At 38.2% G+C, this 18521-nt stretch overlaps 1 protein-coding gene across 2 annotated transcripts in view; it reads left to right on the top strand.

Annotated features, from left to right (window-relative positions):
- Window positions 1-18521, top strand: part of LOC136883729 (serine/threonine-protein kinase 11-interacting protein) — a 252167-nt gene that overhangs the window by 196659 nt on the left and 36987 nt on the right. For both annotated transcript variants that reach the window (XM_067155993.2, XM_067155992.2), the window contains one exon: window positions 3183-3277. In XM_067155993.2, the coding sequence (XP_067012094.2) occupies window positions 3183-3277 (95 nt within the window). The remainder of the gene's footprint in view (window positions 1-3182; window positions 3278-18521) is intronic.

Raw genomic sequence — 18521 nt, 5'->3', positions numbered from 1 at the left:
ATGTCACAGGAAGACCGAAAACAATGTCGTGAATAAAACCGAGATTTCTCGGGTCCCGTCACCTACCGCTGGTGAGCGTACTATGAGATTTCTCGGGGCCCATCACCCATGTGTTAACTAAGGCCACGGCCACTTCCTTCCAACTCCTAGGCCTTTCCTATCCCATTGTTGCCATGAGACCTGTCTGTGTTGGTGCGACGTAAAGCCACTAGCAAATTAAAAAAAACTTTTTTGATTGTTACAGTAGTTATGAATTTCATTTTTTATATTGACTCACAATTTATGACCAAAATATTTCTACAAAGAAAATTTTGTTCAACATACGTCCCTCTACTGTAGATATGCTTAATATAGGCCTGAAGTCTGTTTGATTTTCCCTATCACCACTGAAAACTCTTCTTGAGGGAAAGTTACTTTCAGCTGTACTTATTTATTTATTTATTTATTTAATTTATTCCTGACTTACATTTGTGGCGAAATTAGGGCTCATGGCCCTCTCTTACACTCAACCACTATAAACAATAAAATTTAAAAATGTAAATATTAAATATAAAAGTGGAACATAGAAATTCTAAAAAGAAATAATAGTATGGACAGATAATTCTAAGTTGGGCCTACATATCAGTACAGCAATTAGTGTGACAATAATAATAATAATAATAATAATAATAATAATAATAATAATAATAATAATAATAATAATAATAATAATAATAATAATAATAATAATAATAAATGAAGAAAACCCATTCACACGACATACACACAACTAACAGCGTTGTATGAAGGTTGTGCCGCACCCCTCCCTTGCCGATAATACATGACATAATATAATATGCACATCGGGAGACTCGAGGCGTGGACCGCGACTAGGAAAGGCCAAAGGCACAGCCCTGAACTGGAAATGACCCCAATCAACAATGCATGACAGGGATAAGACTAATACTACTAGCAATAAAAATAAAATAAAATTTAAATGAGGGTTTATTAATGAAATAAAATTCAAAGAAAATGAAGCCAGCAATTTAAAATATAAAAAGGATACATACTTGTGTTCATGTGGTTCAATTGAAGTAGTAACGTAAATGCGTGAGCACAGCATTTCTCAAAACACACCAACCTTAATGTTAAACTTACGACATGCTCACCATCTCAATTGTAATTTCACTACATAATTGGCTAATCTGAATACAATCCACATGGATTAGTTTGGTCTTTCTTTCCACAAGATAATTACACTGTTTACCAGCACGTTCTTCAAACTCCATCATCCTCTCAACAACAATAGCCATAGAAAGATAAGATCCCCAAGCATCCGGGAGTAGAAACTCAGAGCAGATATAATAAAGGAATGCAGGTATCAGCATGGCACAGAGAGAAAACATCTCTGGACCAAAGAACAATATTCAAACCCAAAGAGAATCACAGGCATGCACATAGCCTGAATATATGAAAGTAAACATGGCGGCCTCATGGGCAAGCTAACGGCTAAGACAGAGACCAAGGCAAAAAAATAAACACCGTACCGAAAACAAACACAAGGTACGGACACAAAATCAAAGGGGAAAATTAAACTGACCGATACGCCATCTTTTCACTCTCCTCACTCACCAACACACACTCCAAACAGTCAGACATTGCTGGTATCGGCCGAACAATGCGAGCAGTAGCTCCTGTCAATCAGTTGAACACAAACTCATATTGTGTGACTCTCATGGTCACAAACGAAGGTCTCACATATGTCAGAGATAGTGTGCACGCCGCAGACAATTAGCAGTAGAATAATAGGGACCCAGTGGTCACGCACAAACCCATCAGCTTACGCACTCCGTACGACATGAATGGATCTCCGCGTCGACACGCAGGGCATACATTCATTCGATGGCAAAATACTTTAGATGTAGTGCACATAAATAGAATTGGTCAAAGACCCAGTTATCAACGTCACACAATCAGAATAACAGCAACAAACACGCGGTCCATTTATGCCGCAAAGCAAAAAGAATGCATATCAATCAGCTGTAATTGAAAGCGGAGAATATCACTACAGAACCGTAGAAAAATATATTAAAACAAGGATTAACATACCTGCAATATTAGCCGTCAAAATAAAAAGGAGGATGGCAGTAATGGCAGAGTTTAAATCTAATGAATACCCATCTGTAGCTCAGAAAAGCAACTCCGATCGGTGAGGAGTCCATTTTATATTCCTCTCTCACAACCACAACAAACATTTGAGTCAAAGAGATAAAGTTACAGTCTCGCCGGAAAGAATGATCCTCCGTGTTCACAACTGAGAGTGCTGCCCTTTCTAGTACAACCTTGGAAATAGATAGGTCAATCAATGTTAAGCCGCAAGAGGCCTTTAGCAATAATAGAAAAGGTGACTTTTATGAAACTGCCATTCAAACATGGCTCAAGGTGTTATAGTGGAGATGAGCATAGTAGTACTCCTTCATTCACAATGAATTTCACAACACTCATGGTAATAAAAGGAATTGATTATGGAATAAGGATAGTTGCCAGCTCACAAGCATTAAAATGAGGAGAGTTGAGGAGTAATGCTTGAAAGGATTAAACATTTTTCTTTTCCCTTTTTTTTTCACATAAATTTTATTTCATGATAACATCACTTTTCCGTAATAATTTCCCCCTTTTGACCATCATACCATAATCGTGAGGTGAAATCTGTAATCATTACGGACAATCCTCTGTAGATGTTTCAATCCTTGTTTGGATCATCTTCAGCTAACATTATATTCAAGAATACAAGTTAAAATTAAATACGTACAAAGACATTTAAAATAAATATTTGACACATGGACACATTAAAACTTTCAAATCTTGCTGTTTTTGCATATAAAATGATAATAAAACTCTTAACTCTTGATGGCATTCTCTAAAAATGTAGTAGATTCAATGATGAAGAGTAAACATACAGGCTAGAATGTTGTCTTAGCACAGTGAACGTAACCATAATTACATAATATTGCTTAGTAGGTCATCAATAAGGAACATTAGTGTGAAAAGCATTATGTGAAATTCCCAAAACTAATTTGAGAACAATTTTCATCCTGCCTCAAAGTGTGCTCAAAGTGTGTTCACTTGCATGTTGTTGACATCTCTATCTCTTGTGTGATCTTGAAACCTTGAGTTATTGGGACTTGTCTTTTGTTTTCCAGGCCAGTGTTCTGTATCCTTCTGCTTCCCCTTTTCCAGGATGTTTGGTGTTGTCTTCGTTGAAAGTTTATGTACTCAAGGTAGCTGGCTCAGAGGGGTAAGTGAATGGTACATTTTTATTAAGATAGTGTGTATCTTGTTTCCAGAGACAGTAGCTTGCCTACGATAAGAAATAAAGATTCCAGAGGGTAGATACACTCGGTCCATTACCCTCTGTAAATTCGGTGTTATTTAGATGTTTGCATATACAGTAAAAGTTGGTTAATTCAAGCTTGAAGGCTCCAGGGGTAAAAAAAAGAAAAGAAAAAAATGAATTAACCATGAATTCAAATTACATAATATGACACTGTACTTATCCAGATCTCGAATTCAAAATGATCTGATCTCTTTTTAAAGTGATTCCTTGAGTTGCAATAACTGAGTGATCAAATAATAACAGATCATAAAAAGATGATGGGCGAGCAAGTAAAGTCTATGCTCTTTGCTGATGACATTGTAGTTTGGGGAGATAATTAAGAGGAAGTACTGACACAAGTTGATTTATGGAATGAGGAGATAAGAAATTTTGGAATGAAGGTTAGTACTGCAAAAAGTAAGACTTTGATCATGACGAGAGCTAACAGAAAATCCAGGGGAGTGATAAAAATAGGAAATGAACTTTTGGAAGTGGTGAAATTTTTTTTATATTTGGGCAGCGTGATGTCACAAGATGGAAATTTGGATGGAGAAATCTATTTAAGAATACAGCAGTCTGCAAGTTTCTGCCATTGTGTGAGAGACATTGTATGGAACAAAGCTGTGCCAATAAAGTGCAAGAAGGATTTTATACTCGTCCTATTATAAACCTATACTGACCTATGCTTCAGCAGCCTGGACTTTGACTAAGCGGAACCAAAGTAAGATACAAGCAGCTGAAATGAGATTATTGAGGAACATACAGGGAAAGACAAGACAAGATAGAATACGAAATGAGGAAATCAGGAGAAGCGTGGGAGTGTGTAAACTTCAAGAAGAGATATAGCAAAGCTAAAATGGTTTGGACATATGATGAGAATGCCAGGTGAGAGAATACAAACAGAACATTCATGGATAGAGAGACTGGAAAGAGGCCTAAGGGACGGCCTAGAATGAGATGGAGGAGCTCTGTTGTGGACTGTATTGCAAATAGAAGAGTCAATAGCAATAAAGTTAAAAATTAACACCGTGACACTACTAACACAAAGTATTGAAATAATAACACACCATAGAACTGTACTTGGCATTCTGTCATGATACACACTTCGAAAATACACATCAGTCATGATTCTGCAAACATTATTAATCCTCCAACCAACCACCACAGAAACACACAATAGTGAATATATTCCTCTGCGCAGGGTAGGTGTCAGAAAGTGCACCTGTCTGTAGAACTGGGGCAAATCTACGTCAAGTGCCGACCCCAACAAATTGGGAGAAGGCCAGGAAGAAGAACTACGACATTTCTGTTTCCAGCACCAGCACGATTCTACAATAATTTTGTCTTCCACCCAACCAGCACTCCATTATCCTTAAACATCATTTTCTAAAAATATGAGAGTACTAATATGTTATTTTCAATTAAACACAAATTTTTAACATTGTTTTGTGTAAGAACATCATGGAATTGCAAGAAGGGTTTGAATTATTCACAAATTCTATTTTTAAAACTTCAAATTAACTAAGTTCTACTGAAGTAAGTTATAATTAATGACCAGAACACATTATTGATAAGACAAATACACATATCAATAGAATTGTACAGCTGGGATATTGGGGGCATTTCTTTTCTGTATGACCTACTGTACATTAAAACAGAGAAAACAGGCACCTTTTATTGATTATACAGTAGAACCTCGATAATTTGAAATCGGTTAATTCAAAATCACACCTAATTTGAAGAAGCACTCATTCCCGAAAACATGAGGTACGGTTTTACATGTTCTTTAAATTGTTTAATTTGAAATACGGATAATTCGTAATTCGAACAACAAATTCAGACTTTTAATTCAAAACTGCCTTTAAGTTTTAAAAGTAGTATTTTACAGAGTTATTTAAATTCAAAATTTATCCGTGTCGTGATAGAACGCGTCTTCCGAAACGTACACGGGTAGCTACCCGCACTTTCACTCACTCAGCATGTCTACAGTGTGCTTCATATTTGCTAAGTTCAAATGCAATCGTAAGTCTTTTGTATTCAGCGTTTTAAGGAACGCCATAATATCACGTAGCAGACAGGGTGTGGAAAAGCAGAATCCGCGAACACTGGCGATGCCGAGAATTGGCGGAAAAGAGTGGCTCATATAATAAATTCATACACATCGAACAATATTGTCATTAATAATACTAATATAAATGGTGCGTTATTGGACATTATAAATTTTCCAGCTAACTCATTAGCTGAAAAATTTATAATGTCCAATAACAGACCATTTATATTGGTATTATAAATTTACTCATTCGGGACAAATATTTCAGATTCCCTATGGGAATAAACATCTATATCATCAATATTGTCATTGCCGATGAAACTGCATCTTTTTTTTTAATGCCGAGCCCAAACGGACTTAAGGTTTTAAACGAGAGAAGTGCCAGCCGGGAAATCATACGAGGGTGGGGGTCATTGTATTAAAATAATGTGTTGAAACTTGTAAAGCACACGGAAGCAAGAAACTTCCTCCTCTTGTCATAGGAAAGTTCGATAAGCCACAATGTTTTAAGGGGGCGTTGGGCACTTTCTGTGCAAGTACAAGGCATCTAAAAAATGCAAACAGTAAAGTAATAAAAAAGGCATTTGCACAGGGGAGCCAGCAGTATTTGTCTTCGTCTTTGAATCGTGTGGATTTTTTTGTTGCATGAGGTTATGTTTGCCAGTAACTTATCCAAATGCAGTATTCGAATAGGACTAATTTCAATGCATTTTGTTGGATACATTTCGAAAATAGTTTTCTCCATGGCACTTGAAAGGTTTAAACTGTGAAAACTTTTTTTTTTTTTTTTTGCTATTGGCTTTTATGTCGCACCGACACACACTTAGGTCTTATGGCGACGATGGAACAGGAAAGGGCTAGGAATGGGAAGGAAGCGGCCGTGGCCTTAATTAAGGTACAGCCCCAGCATTTGCCTGGTGTGAAAATGGGAAACCACGGAAAACCATCTTCAGGGCTGCTGACAGTGGGGTTCGAACCCACTATCTCCTGAATACTGGATACTGGCTGCGCTTAAGCGACTGCAGCTATCGAGCTCGGTGAAACTGTGAATCAAAGCGATTGCATGCATTATTGGGTCTTAGAATACTTTGTGACGTGGCAAGGGCTGGCATTTCTGAATTTCGAGAGAGGTGCCGTGGCGGGAATTTGAAGAATGTTTTCGTACAGATGGAAGCGAGACACTTTCTGCCCTCATCACAGGAAAGTTCGATAAGCCACGATGTTTAAGGACATCGGGTACTTTCCATGGAAGTACAGGGCATCTAAAATGCATGCAGTACAGTAGTCCAATGAATACAGCACATGCTCAGGGGAGCCAGCATAGATTTATCCTCATGTTTGAATCATGCTTTTCTTATTTCTTTCGTTGCGTGAGGTTATGTTTTTTAATGTCAAAAATTTCAGGTTATGTTTGTCAGTTATCCAAGTGCATTATTTGAATACTGTAAATGCACCTTGTTGGATACATGTTGGAAATAGATTATAGCCATGGCATTTGAAAGGTTTAAACTGTGAATCAAGGTTAATTGCATTCAGTAATGGGTCCTAAAATATTTTGTGATGCGGCAAGGGTTGGCATTTCTGAATTAGGAGTTGGTGGTTAATTCAAAATCACGTAATTCGAAGTCCGATTTTTGCATCCCAGCATCTTTGAATTAACAAGGTTTTACTGTAATACACTCTCCTTCTGTTCCATGGGCATCTCTTTAGCTTAAAGGTACTGTATCTGTGGGTGAATAGTTATCTTTGGAGCTGAAAATGCACTACTACCAAACCATATCCAGAGGGTACTATGTTTTTAAGAATATTTTTCTGATCTTGGCTAATCTTCCTAATTAACACTTTCAACACTTCTATATTTTAACATGGACCCTGACAGTGGAGGGGCTTTTTCCTGAATTTTTATACATTATTGCACAATAGTGCAACATAGTACATACCTGATTTTTGTATCATATGAAGGTATCAGCCATCCAAAATGAGAATGTCAATCAGGAAGTATATATCTAATTTAATTATACTAGTCTTATGAAAAACATGAAGAAAATGTACAGGAAAAAACTTTTACAATCATATTATACCAGTAAGCCTGCTCAAACAATAAAAATGAATCATTTACTGTGACTACTTAAGCCACAAGTAAACGCAATTACATTTGAAATACAAAATTCACCTATTTATGAACAGTTTGTTTTGGTATAGTAGCCCTGCAAACATTCGGCAATTGACAGTTCCAACCTTGCACTCCTTGCACCACCATCAACATTCTTTTCGTGGTACAGGTGAAGCATCAGCCTGCATCTCTTTGTCTAAACGAAAAATAAGCTCAAATTTCTGGATTTCTGTCTCAATCCAACATGCCAACCCACTTAAAGAAGATCGTCTTTGACCAGAGTGTTCTTCTTGTACTGACTTACGGTTGTGAAACCAGAACATTGAGCGAGTTTGTTAAGCAAAAACTCAGAACAGCCCGAAGAGCTATGGAACGGTTTATGCTAGGCTTCATGAAGAAAGACAGGAAGAGAGCAGATTACATCAGGTCAGTCACAAAGGTCAGTGACATTTTAGAAAGGGTGGCTACCCTAAAATGGCAGTGGGCAGGCCATGTTGCTCAGAGAACTGATGGTAGGTGGACAAAGCTTGTGCTTGAGAGGGATAAAGACATCCGGAAGATTACTGGGATCAGTTGGCAGAACACCACTCAAGACCATCCCAGATGGACAGACCTCATGAAAACCGACCTTGATTCAGACTTAAAGAGGCCACATCGCAAAAACGATTGAATATGGCTGATAGTGATAGTGACAAACGATAAAAAATACTTCACATGACTCGACACATCTGCCCTCCACCAAGTCCAATTACAGACATTCACCACTTCAAGTAAGCATCCACACAAACTTTTAAACCAGGTGAAATACTTGCACTCCGGTGGAAGAGTTTGCACTAGGGACAAGTAAGCTTTTTCATTACTAGATGGCGTGAGAGTCCACAGTAAGTCACATACAGCACACAGAAGCCACGAATGAATGAGCTGCTCACAAATAATGCTTGAGCAAATTAATACCAGCCATAGAGGTAATCTTTATGCGAGCAGAACGAAATGAAATCAATGTCCAAATACATCTTGAAACACAGTAAATGTAGATGTGCTGTCTAGAGACATAACTGAATACAGCAGCTTATCCGTAGAAAATTTAAGCTCCAATAATCATGTTCATAATGTAGTTACGTCACAACGGCCAACATGTTGAGCATGTGTTATAAAGAACATCGTATTTGCTAAACATCGATTGTTATGCTAATTATTGCTTGTGTATCTGTTGGTCATTTTGTGTACGTTATTTTGGTGTCAATAAAACCCCATGTCATGCCAATCATGTGTGTCAGTTATTACCCCTGCCCCCTGTGGGTGGAGGACGCAGACGAAGAATTCACCCACGGTATCCCCTGCCTGTTGTAAGAGGCGACTAAAAAGGGTGACCTAGGAATGATCAAATTAGAACCATGAAACTGCTTGTGATTAGTACCACCACGTGAGGAACACCATGGGTCACTTTTACTTGCGCGTAGTACCACTATGTTGTGTACCAAATAGGTTTGTGATTTGTAGCAACTGAGAGCACGACGGTTTTACAGTACCTGTGATTGGTAGCACCATATGAGCGACACCATGGGATGAGGGAACCCATGGTTCTGGCTTGCCTATGATTAGTACCCACTATATGAGGAACACCACGGGATAGTACAAGTCCGTGTGGTTAGTACCCTTGTGTGATGAACACCATAGGTTTGCGTTGCCTGTAAATGGCGCTGCAATGTGCGAAACAGAGTAGGTCTATAATACATGTGCGAATTTCATTACCTCTGGGTAGTACCATAATGTGTGGAATACGGCGAGTCTACGCTATTCTTGATTAGTACCGCAACATGACAAATACCATGGTTCTACCTTCGTAGTGGTAAGTACCATTGTGAGGGGCTGCTGACTTGATTTTGGACCCCTTTCGACTACAAGTATCATTGATTCAGTATTGTGCTATAGAAGCAGTCCCTTGGTCAGTAATACTGTTGTTCTACGTCAGCTTCTGTGCATGTGAAGCACTGTGGGTCGATTCCACTGATCGTTTTAAATTCATATCCATCCATCCATTCATTCATTCTTCATCTTTACGTTTTGAATTGTTGTCAGTGGATGTTCTTGGGCTTTTAATTTGTCATTTCATTTCATCTCATTTCGTACCATTAGGGGCCGATGACCTAGATGTTAGGCCCCTTTAAACAACAAGCATCATCATCATCATCAATTATTACCTCTCTACCTCCAGTATTCCGTGAAGTATTGCTTCATCAAACGTTAATGGACTTTTGGTTCATACAGTACGTACTAGAAGACCCTGTTGAATATAGTACACGTCTGTTCTCAGAATACATTGAGGATTGATCTAACAGCACACCGAAAGAGGTATCACAGGTTTTTCTCTGTCTCTTCTCATCCATATTGTCTTTAGACACAGAAGAGTGCAATATTTTCATCACCATAGGGTCCGACTTGTTGGCTGAATGGTCAGCGTACTGGCCTTCGGTTCAGACGGTCATGGGTTCGATTCCCAGCTGGGTCGGTGATTTTAACCTTCATTGGTCAATTCCAGTGGCTCAGGGGCTGGGTGTTTGTGCTGTCCTCTACATCCCTGCAACTCACACACCACACTTAACACTATCCTCCACCACAATAACACGCAGTTACCTACACATGGCAGATGCCGCCCACCGTCATTGGTGGGTCTGCCTTACAAGGGCTGCACCCATCTAGAAGTAGCCACCCGAAATTAATCACCAGTGTGACTTAAAGCCAATTGTAAAAATGTGCAATTTCTTACTAACACTGACTGTCAGTGACTAATTCCATTCCACACTTTTATCAATCAATCAATCAATCAATCAATCAATCAATGAATACTGATTTGCATTTAGGGCAGTCGCCCAGGTGGCAGATTCCCTATCTGTTGCTTTCCTAGCCTTTTCCGAAATGATTTCAAAGAAATTGGAAATTTATTGAGCGTCTCCCTTGGTAAGTTATTCCAATCCCTAACTCCCCTTCCTATAAATGAATATTTGCCCCAGTTTGTCCTCTTAAATTCCAACTTTATCTTCATATTGTGATCTTTCCTACTTTTATAAACGCCATTCAAACTTATTCGTCTACTAATGTCATTCCACGCCAACTCTCCGCTGACAGCTCGGAACATACCACTTAGTCGAGCAGCTCTTCTTCTTTCTCTCAATTCTTCCCAACCCAAACATTGCAACATTTTTGTAACGCTACTCTTTTGTCGGAAATCACCCAGAACAAATCGAGCTGCTTTTCTTTGGATTTTTTCCAGTTCTTGAATCAGGTAATCCTGGTGAGGGTCCCATACACTGGAACCATACTCTAGTTGGGGTCTTACCAGAGACTTATATGCCCTCTCCTTTACATCCTTACTACAACCCCTAAACACCCTCATAACCATGTGCAGAGATCTGTACCCTTTATTTACAATCCCATTTATGTGATTACCCCAATGAAGATCTTTCCTTATATTAACACCTAGATACTTACAATGATCCCCAAAAGGAACTTTCACCCCATCAACGCAGTAATTAAAACTGAGAGGACTTTTCCTATTTGTGAAACTCACAACCTGACTTTTAACCCCGTTTATCATCATACCATTGCCTGCTGTCCATCTCACAACATTTTCGAGGTCACGCTGCAGTTGCTCACAATCTTGTAACTTATTTATCACTTTATATAGAGAATAACATCATCCGCAAAAAGCCTTACCTCCGATTCCACTCCTTTACTCATATCATTTAGATATATAAGAGAACATAAAGGTCCCATAATACTGCCTTGAGGAATTCCCCTCTTAATTATTACAGGGTCAGATAAAGCTTCACCTACCCTAATTCTCTGAGATCTATTTTCTAGAAATATAGCAACCCATTTAGTCACTCTTTTGTCTAGTCCAGTTGCACTCATTTTTGCCAGTAGTCTCCCATGATCCACCCTATCAAATGCTTTAGACAGGTCAATCGCAATACAGTCCATTTGACCTCCAAAATCCAAGATATCTGCTATATCTTGCTGGAATCCTACAAGTTGAGCTTCAGTGGAATAACCTTTCCTAAAACCGAATTGCCTTCTATCGAACCAGTTATTAATTTTGCAAACATGTCTAATATAGTCAGAAAGAATGCCTTCCCAAAGCTTACATACAATGCATGTCAAACTTACTGGCCTGTAATTTTCAGCTTTATGTCTATCACCCTTTCCTTTATACACAGGGGCTACTATAGCAACTCTCCATTCATCTGGTATAGCTCCTCCGACCAAACAATAATCAGTTAAGTACTTCAGATATGGTACTATATCCCAACCCATTGTCTTTAGTATATCCCCAGAAATAGAATCAATTCCAGCCGCTTTTCTAGTTTTCAACTTTTGTATCTTATTTAAATGTCATTGTTATCATATGTAAATTTTATTACTTCTTTGGCCTTAGTCTCCTCCTTTATCTCGACATTTTCCTTGTAACCAACAATCTTTACATACTGCTGACTGAATACTTCTGCCTTTTGAAGATCCTCACATACACACTCCCCTTGTTCATTAATTATTCCTGGAATCAGTCAATCAATCAATCAATCAATCAATCAATACTGATCTGCATTTAGGGCAGCCGCCCAGGTGGCAGATTCCCTATCTGTTGCTTTCCTAGCCTTTTCCTAAATGATTTCAAAGAAATTGGAAATTTATTGAAGATCTCCCTTGGTAAGTTATTCCAATCCCTAACTCCCCTTCCTATAAATGAATATTTGCCCCAGTTTGTCCTCTTGAATCCCAACTTTATCTTCATATTGTGATCTTTCCTACTTTTATAAACGCCATTCAAACTTATTCGTCTACTGATGTCATTCCACGCCATATCTCCGCTGACAGCTCGGAACATACCACTTATTACAAGTGATGAAAATCATTTTTCGTCCGTATTGAAAGTTTCATAAACTGTATATAGGATAATATTTTTTGTTTATTTCCACCTATTCAATACATTACAAGATGTTGGCATTTACTTTAAAACATTATTCAGATGAGACATGTTTCGCCTCCTACTGTGAGGCATCCTCAGTCATTATCATAAACCTTATTATTTTACCAGGCATCTGGTTAAAGATATTCAAAAATGTGTTTGATGATTATAAGCGAGGTAAGATTTACGTTTGTTATAAATATGTTCATGAAGTAACTAAATCTAATATATTGATAAAAACATATGTAGTTCTTTGTTGAATAGGACTTGTTTGATTGTACTATAGTAAAAGAAGGTGGCTTGAAGCCGTAGTCATTAATAGATGTCTAATACATAGTGGAAGGCATAAAATATCAGTTCTATGAGAATATACATTACATTCAATTGATACTAAAAACTAATGGATTCATAGGTAGTACATATAACATGTTCAATGAAATAACTAAAGATCTAATAAAATGATAAACACATATGTAGTTCTTTGTTGATTAGGACGTCGTATGATTGTACGGCTTAAAGCCGTAGTCATTAATAGATGCCTAATACATAGTGGAAGGCATATGAAATCAGTTCAATAAGAATATATAATACAATCAATTGTTACATAAAAACTGGTAGATTCATAAGCAGTACATTTAAAAATGAAGGCGTCATGTGACTATAAATGACAGTTGATGGCTTAAAGCCGTAGTCAAAGTTTAAAGTATAGGTCAATAACTGCTAATATATGGTAAAAAGATATAAGTCAAAATATAAAGCTTAGTATGGAATGCTTGGAATGTTTTTCCTTCATATTTTTTATACTAAGCTTTATATTTTGACTTATATCTTTTTACCATATATTAGCAGTTATTGACCTATACTTTAAACTTTGACTACGGCTTTAAGCCATCAACTGTCATTTATAGTATCATGACGCCTTCATTTTTAAATGTACTGCTTATGAATCTACCAGTTTTTATGTAACAATTGATTGTATTATATATTCTTATTGAACTGATTTCATATGCCTTCCACTATGTATTAGGCATCTATTAATGACTACAGCTTTAAGCCGTACAATCATACGACGTCCTAATCAACAAAGAACTACATATGTGTTTATCATTTTATTAGATCTTTAGTTATTTCATTGAACATGTTATATGTACTACCTATGAATCCACTAGTTTTTAGTATCAATTGAATGTAATGTATATTCTCATAGAACTGATATTTTATGCCTTCCACTATGTATTAGACATCTATTAATGACTACGGCTTCAAGCCACCTTCTTTTACTATAGTACAATCAAACAAGTCCTATTCAACAAAGAACTACATATGTTTTTATCAATATATTAGATTTTTAGTTACTTCATGAACATGTTTATAACAAACGTAAATCTTACCTCTCTTATAATCATCAAACACATTTTTGAATATCTTTAACCAGATGCCTGGTAAAATAACAAGGTTTATGATAATGACTTGAGGATGCCTCACAGTAGGAGGCGAAACATGTCTCATATGAATAATGTTTTAAAGAAAATGCCAACATCTTGTAATGTATTGAATAGGTGGAAATAAACAAAAAATATTATCCTATATACAGTTTACATACCACTTAGTCGAGCAGCTCTTCTTCTTTCTCTCAATTCTTCCCAACCCAAACATTGCAACATTTTTGTAACGCTACTCTTTTGTCGGAAATCACCCAGAACAAATCGAGCTGCTTTTCTTTGGATTTTTTCCAGTTCTTGAATCAGGTAATCCTGGTGAGGGTCCCATACGCTGGAACCATACTCTAGTTGGGGTCTTACCAGAGACATATGCACTCTCCTTTACATCCTTACTACAACCCCTAAACACCCTCATAACCATGTGCAGAGATCTGTACCCTTTATTTACGATCTCATTTATGTGATTACCCCAATGAAGATCTTTCCTTATATTAACACCTAGATACTTACAATGATCCCCTAAAGGAACTTTCACCCCATCAACGCAGTAATTAAAACTGAGAGGACTTTTCCTATTTGTGAAACTCACAACCTGACTTTTAACCCCGTTTATCAACATACCATTGCCTGCTGTCCATCTCACAACATTTTCGAGGTTACGTTGCAGTTGCTCACAATCTTGTAACTTATTTATCACTCTATAGAGAATAACATCATCCGCAAAAAGCCTTACCTCCGATTCCACTCCTTTACTCATATCATTTACATATATAAGAAAACATAAAGGTCCAATAATACTGCGTTGAGGAATTCCCCTCTTAATTATTACAGGGTCAGATAAAGCTTTGCCTACTCTAATTCTCTGAGATCTATTTTCTAGAAGTATAGCAACCCATTCAGTCACTCTTTTATCTAGTCCAATTGCACTCATTTTTGCCAGTAGTCTTCCATGATCCACCCTATCAAATGCTTTAGACAGGTCAATCGCGATACAGTCCATTTGACCTCCTGAATCCAAGATATCTGCTATATCTTGCTGGAATCCTACAAGTTGAGCTTCAGTGGAATAACCTTTCCTAAAACCGAATTGCCTTCTATCGAACCAGTTATTAATTTCACAAACATTTCTAATATAATCAGAAAGAATGCCTTCCCAAAGCTTACATACAATGCATGTCAAACTTACTGGCCTGTCATTTTCAGCTTTATATGTCTATCATCCTTTCCTTTATACACCGCGGCTACTATAGCAACTCTCCATTCATCTGGTATAGCTCCTCCGACCAAACAATAATCAAACAAGTACTTCAGATATGGTACTATATCCCAACCCATTGTTTTTAGTATATCCCCAGAAATCTGATCAATTCCAGCCGCTTTTCTAGTTTTCAACTTTTGTATCGTATTGTAAATGTCATTGTTATCATACGTAAATTTTATTACTTCTTTGGCCTTAGTCTCCTCTATCTCGACATCATCCTTGTAACCAATAATCTTTACATACTGCTGACTGAATACTTCTGCCTTTTGAAGATCCTCACATACACACTCCCCTTATTCATGAATTATTCCTGGAATGGCCTTCTTGGAACCTGTTTCTGCCTTAAAATACCTATACATTACCTTCCATTTTTCACTAAAATTCGTATGACTGCCAATTATGCTTGCCATCATGTTATCCTTAGCTGCCTTCTTTGCTAGATTCAATTTTCTAGTAAGTTCCTTCAATTTCTCCTTACTTCCACAGCTATTTCTATCTCTATTTCTTTTCAGTCTGCATCTCCTCCTTAGTCTCTTTATTTCTCTATTATAATAAGGTGGGTCTTTACCATTCCTTACCACCCTTAATGGTACAAACCTGTTTTCGCATTCCTCAACAATTTCTTTAAACCCATCCCAGAGTCTGTTTACATTTTTATTTACCGTTTTCCACCGATCATCATTACTTTTTAGAAACTGCCTCATACCTGCTTTATCAGCCATATGGTACTGCCTAACAGTCCTACTTTTAAGACCTTCCTTTCTATCACATTTATTTTTAACTACCACATTGATTGTTGGTAAGTTTGTTTGGTTTATTTGAACACACCAAAGTTTTGTAGGTGTACATAGAAACTGAGAATGAAAGAAAAATAGCAACAACTATAAGTGCAGACCGTTGATTAAAATGAACGGCACCGGGCGAGTTGGCCGTGCGCGTAGAGGCGCGCGGCTGTTAGCTTGCATCCGGGAGATAGTAGGTTCGAATCCCACTATCGGCAGCCCTGAAGATGGTTTTCCGTGGTTTCCCATTTTCACACCAGGCAAATGCTGGGGCTGTACCTTAATTAAGGCCACGGCCGCTTCCTTCCAACTCCTAGGCCTTTCCTATCCCACGTCGCCATAAGACCTATCTGTGTCGGTGCGACGTAAAGCCCCTAGCAAAAAAAAAAAAAAAAATGAACGGCAAAAATTCAGAACAACTTACATTTCCAGCGCACGCATCTAGGTGCGATTGCACTGTCATTTGTTTCTCCCTTGCTCGCGTCTCTCGAAGGGCTTGATCGTGCGGTGGACAGAGCTGCCAACTGTTCATATAAAGAACTAGTCCTAGTGCAGCAGCACAACTTTTGAATTTACGAATCTCGTGATAAAGCCATTGGTCTGGATCAAGCAAAGGGGGTCTGGGGGCATAAGACCCCAGGTTAGAAGCCGCGAAGTGGCTCTAGGCCTCTAGTATCCCTTGTGACACCTCCATTGGTCTGGATTGGTTAGGGTAGGTTAGTGACAAAGCTATTGGTCTGGATCAAGCAAAGGGGGTCTGGGGGCGTAAGCCCCCAGGATAGAAGCCGCAAAGCGGCCCTAGGCCTCTAGTGTCCCGCGTGACACCTCGGTTGGTCTGGATTGGTTAGGGTAGGTTAGTGACAAAGCCATTGGTCTGGATTGGTTAGGCAGAGTTCCTGTTTAGGACGAACTTTCCTGCTGACACGAGCGTGCACAAGTTTTTTAATGCTGCGAGCATGCTATACCCTCCTCTACATTAAGGTGAGTTGAATAGAGTTCTTTCTTTACAGATTGCATTCACTTGTGTATTTATTGTGCAGTTGTGTATTTCTTATGCACGGGTTGGTAACGGAATTCACTTTACTTCATTGCTGGGAGTGACGTCATATCCCATTGTGTCTCACTCAATGGAAATGCTGGTACGTAATTAGGCGATGGACTATGGCGCGTGATAAATTGTATTAGGTTATAAAACAAAATTATTTCTGGGGGACGGTGGGCGAGTTCTTAACTGTTGCAATATATTTAAACATATATACACATCTCTCCTCTACAAGGTATTCCACCTAAGATTTCCAACATATTACATCCTTATCGTGCTATAAAAGTAATAAGAAGATGTACAATATTAGAAGGATCCACCTTTCAATACTTCATTGTAAGTTGAACTAAAAAGAAGTCACAACTTGTTTATTGGGACCGGTTTCGGCACATTACAAGTGTCATCATCAGCCAAATAGTAAAGTAGGGCAAGATATAAAGATCTTAAAACAACTAATACATTGAACACAGGCAAAAAACTATAAAAGTAATATAAGTCTTACTGAATTTCTACCAAATGAACATTTATGTTTTTTTTTTTGCTAGTTGTTTTACGTCGCAACGACACAGATAGGTCTTACGGCGACAATGGGACAGGAAAGGGCTAGGAGTGGGAAGGAAGCGGCCGTGGCCTTAATTAAGGTACAGCCCCAGCATTTGCCTGGTGTGAAAATGGGAAACCACGGAAAACCATTTTCAGGGCTGCCGACAGTGGGGTTCGAACCTACTATCTCCCGAATACTGGATACTGGCCGCACTTAAGCGACTGCAGCTATCGAGCTCGGTAACATTTATGTTATTGACTTTACGTACCATTAACTACTTTTTTCGTTTTCGAAGACACCGAGGTGCCGGAACTTTGTCCCACAGGAGTTTGTTTTTACATGGCAGTAAATCTGTTAACACAAGGCTGGCGTATTTTGAGCACCTGCAAATACCACCGGACTGAGCCAGGATCAAACCTGCCAAGTTGGGGTCAGAAGGCCAGTGCCTCAACCGTCTGAGCCACTCAGCCAGGCGATTGAAAAGTGATTGAAAAACAAGAAACTTCAAACCCATAACTCCTGTTTGTGTCAGTGGCTTCCTGCCATATCTCAAAGCTTTTATAGCACATAATTTGAATTTATTTGCTCGTGCATGCAAATATAATATCCATTCAACTTTTCAAGACAATATTTTCATTTCTTTTTAATGGTGCGTATTGTAATTGAGTAAATACATTCGTTCAAACTCCGCTCTTGGCAGTTCTGAAGATGGTTTTCCATTTTCACACCAGGCAGATGCTGGGGTTGTAAAAAAAGCAAATAATAAAATACATACACACAGACATTTCATACGAAGATAATTCAATTAGGACAAATTGCACATTAATGAGATGCAAATCACACGTACATTCCTCTTTTACCAATGTCACTTAATGTGGAACAATCTCTCTGTCTGTCTGTCTGTCTGCCTGTCTGTCTGCCTGTCTGTCTGTCTGTCTGTCTGTCTGTCTGTCTGTCTGTCTGTCTGTC

The sequence above is a fragment of the Anabrus simplex genome, chromosome 1, assembly GCF_040414725.1.
Source record: "Anabrus simplex isolate iqAnaSimp1 chromosome 1, ASM4041472v1, whole genome shotgun sequence".
NCBI classification, from domain to species: Eukaryota; Metazoa; Arthropoda; class Insecta; order Orthoptera; family Tettigoniidae; genus Anabrus; species Anabrus simplex.
The sequence above is the reverse complement of the archived record's forward strand: the minus strand, read 5'-3'. Positions and strand labels throughout refer to the sequence as shown.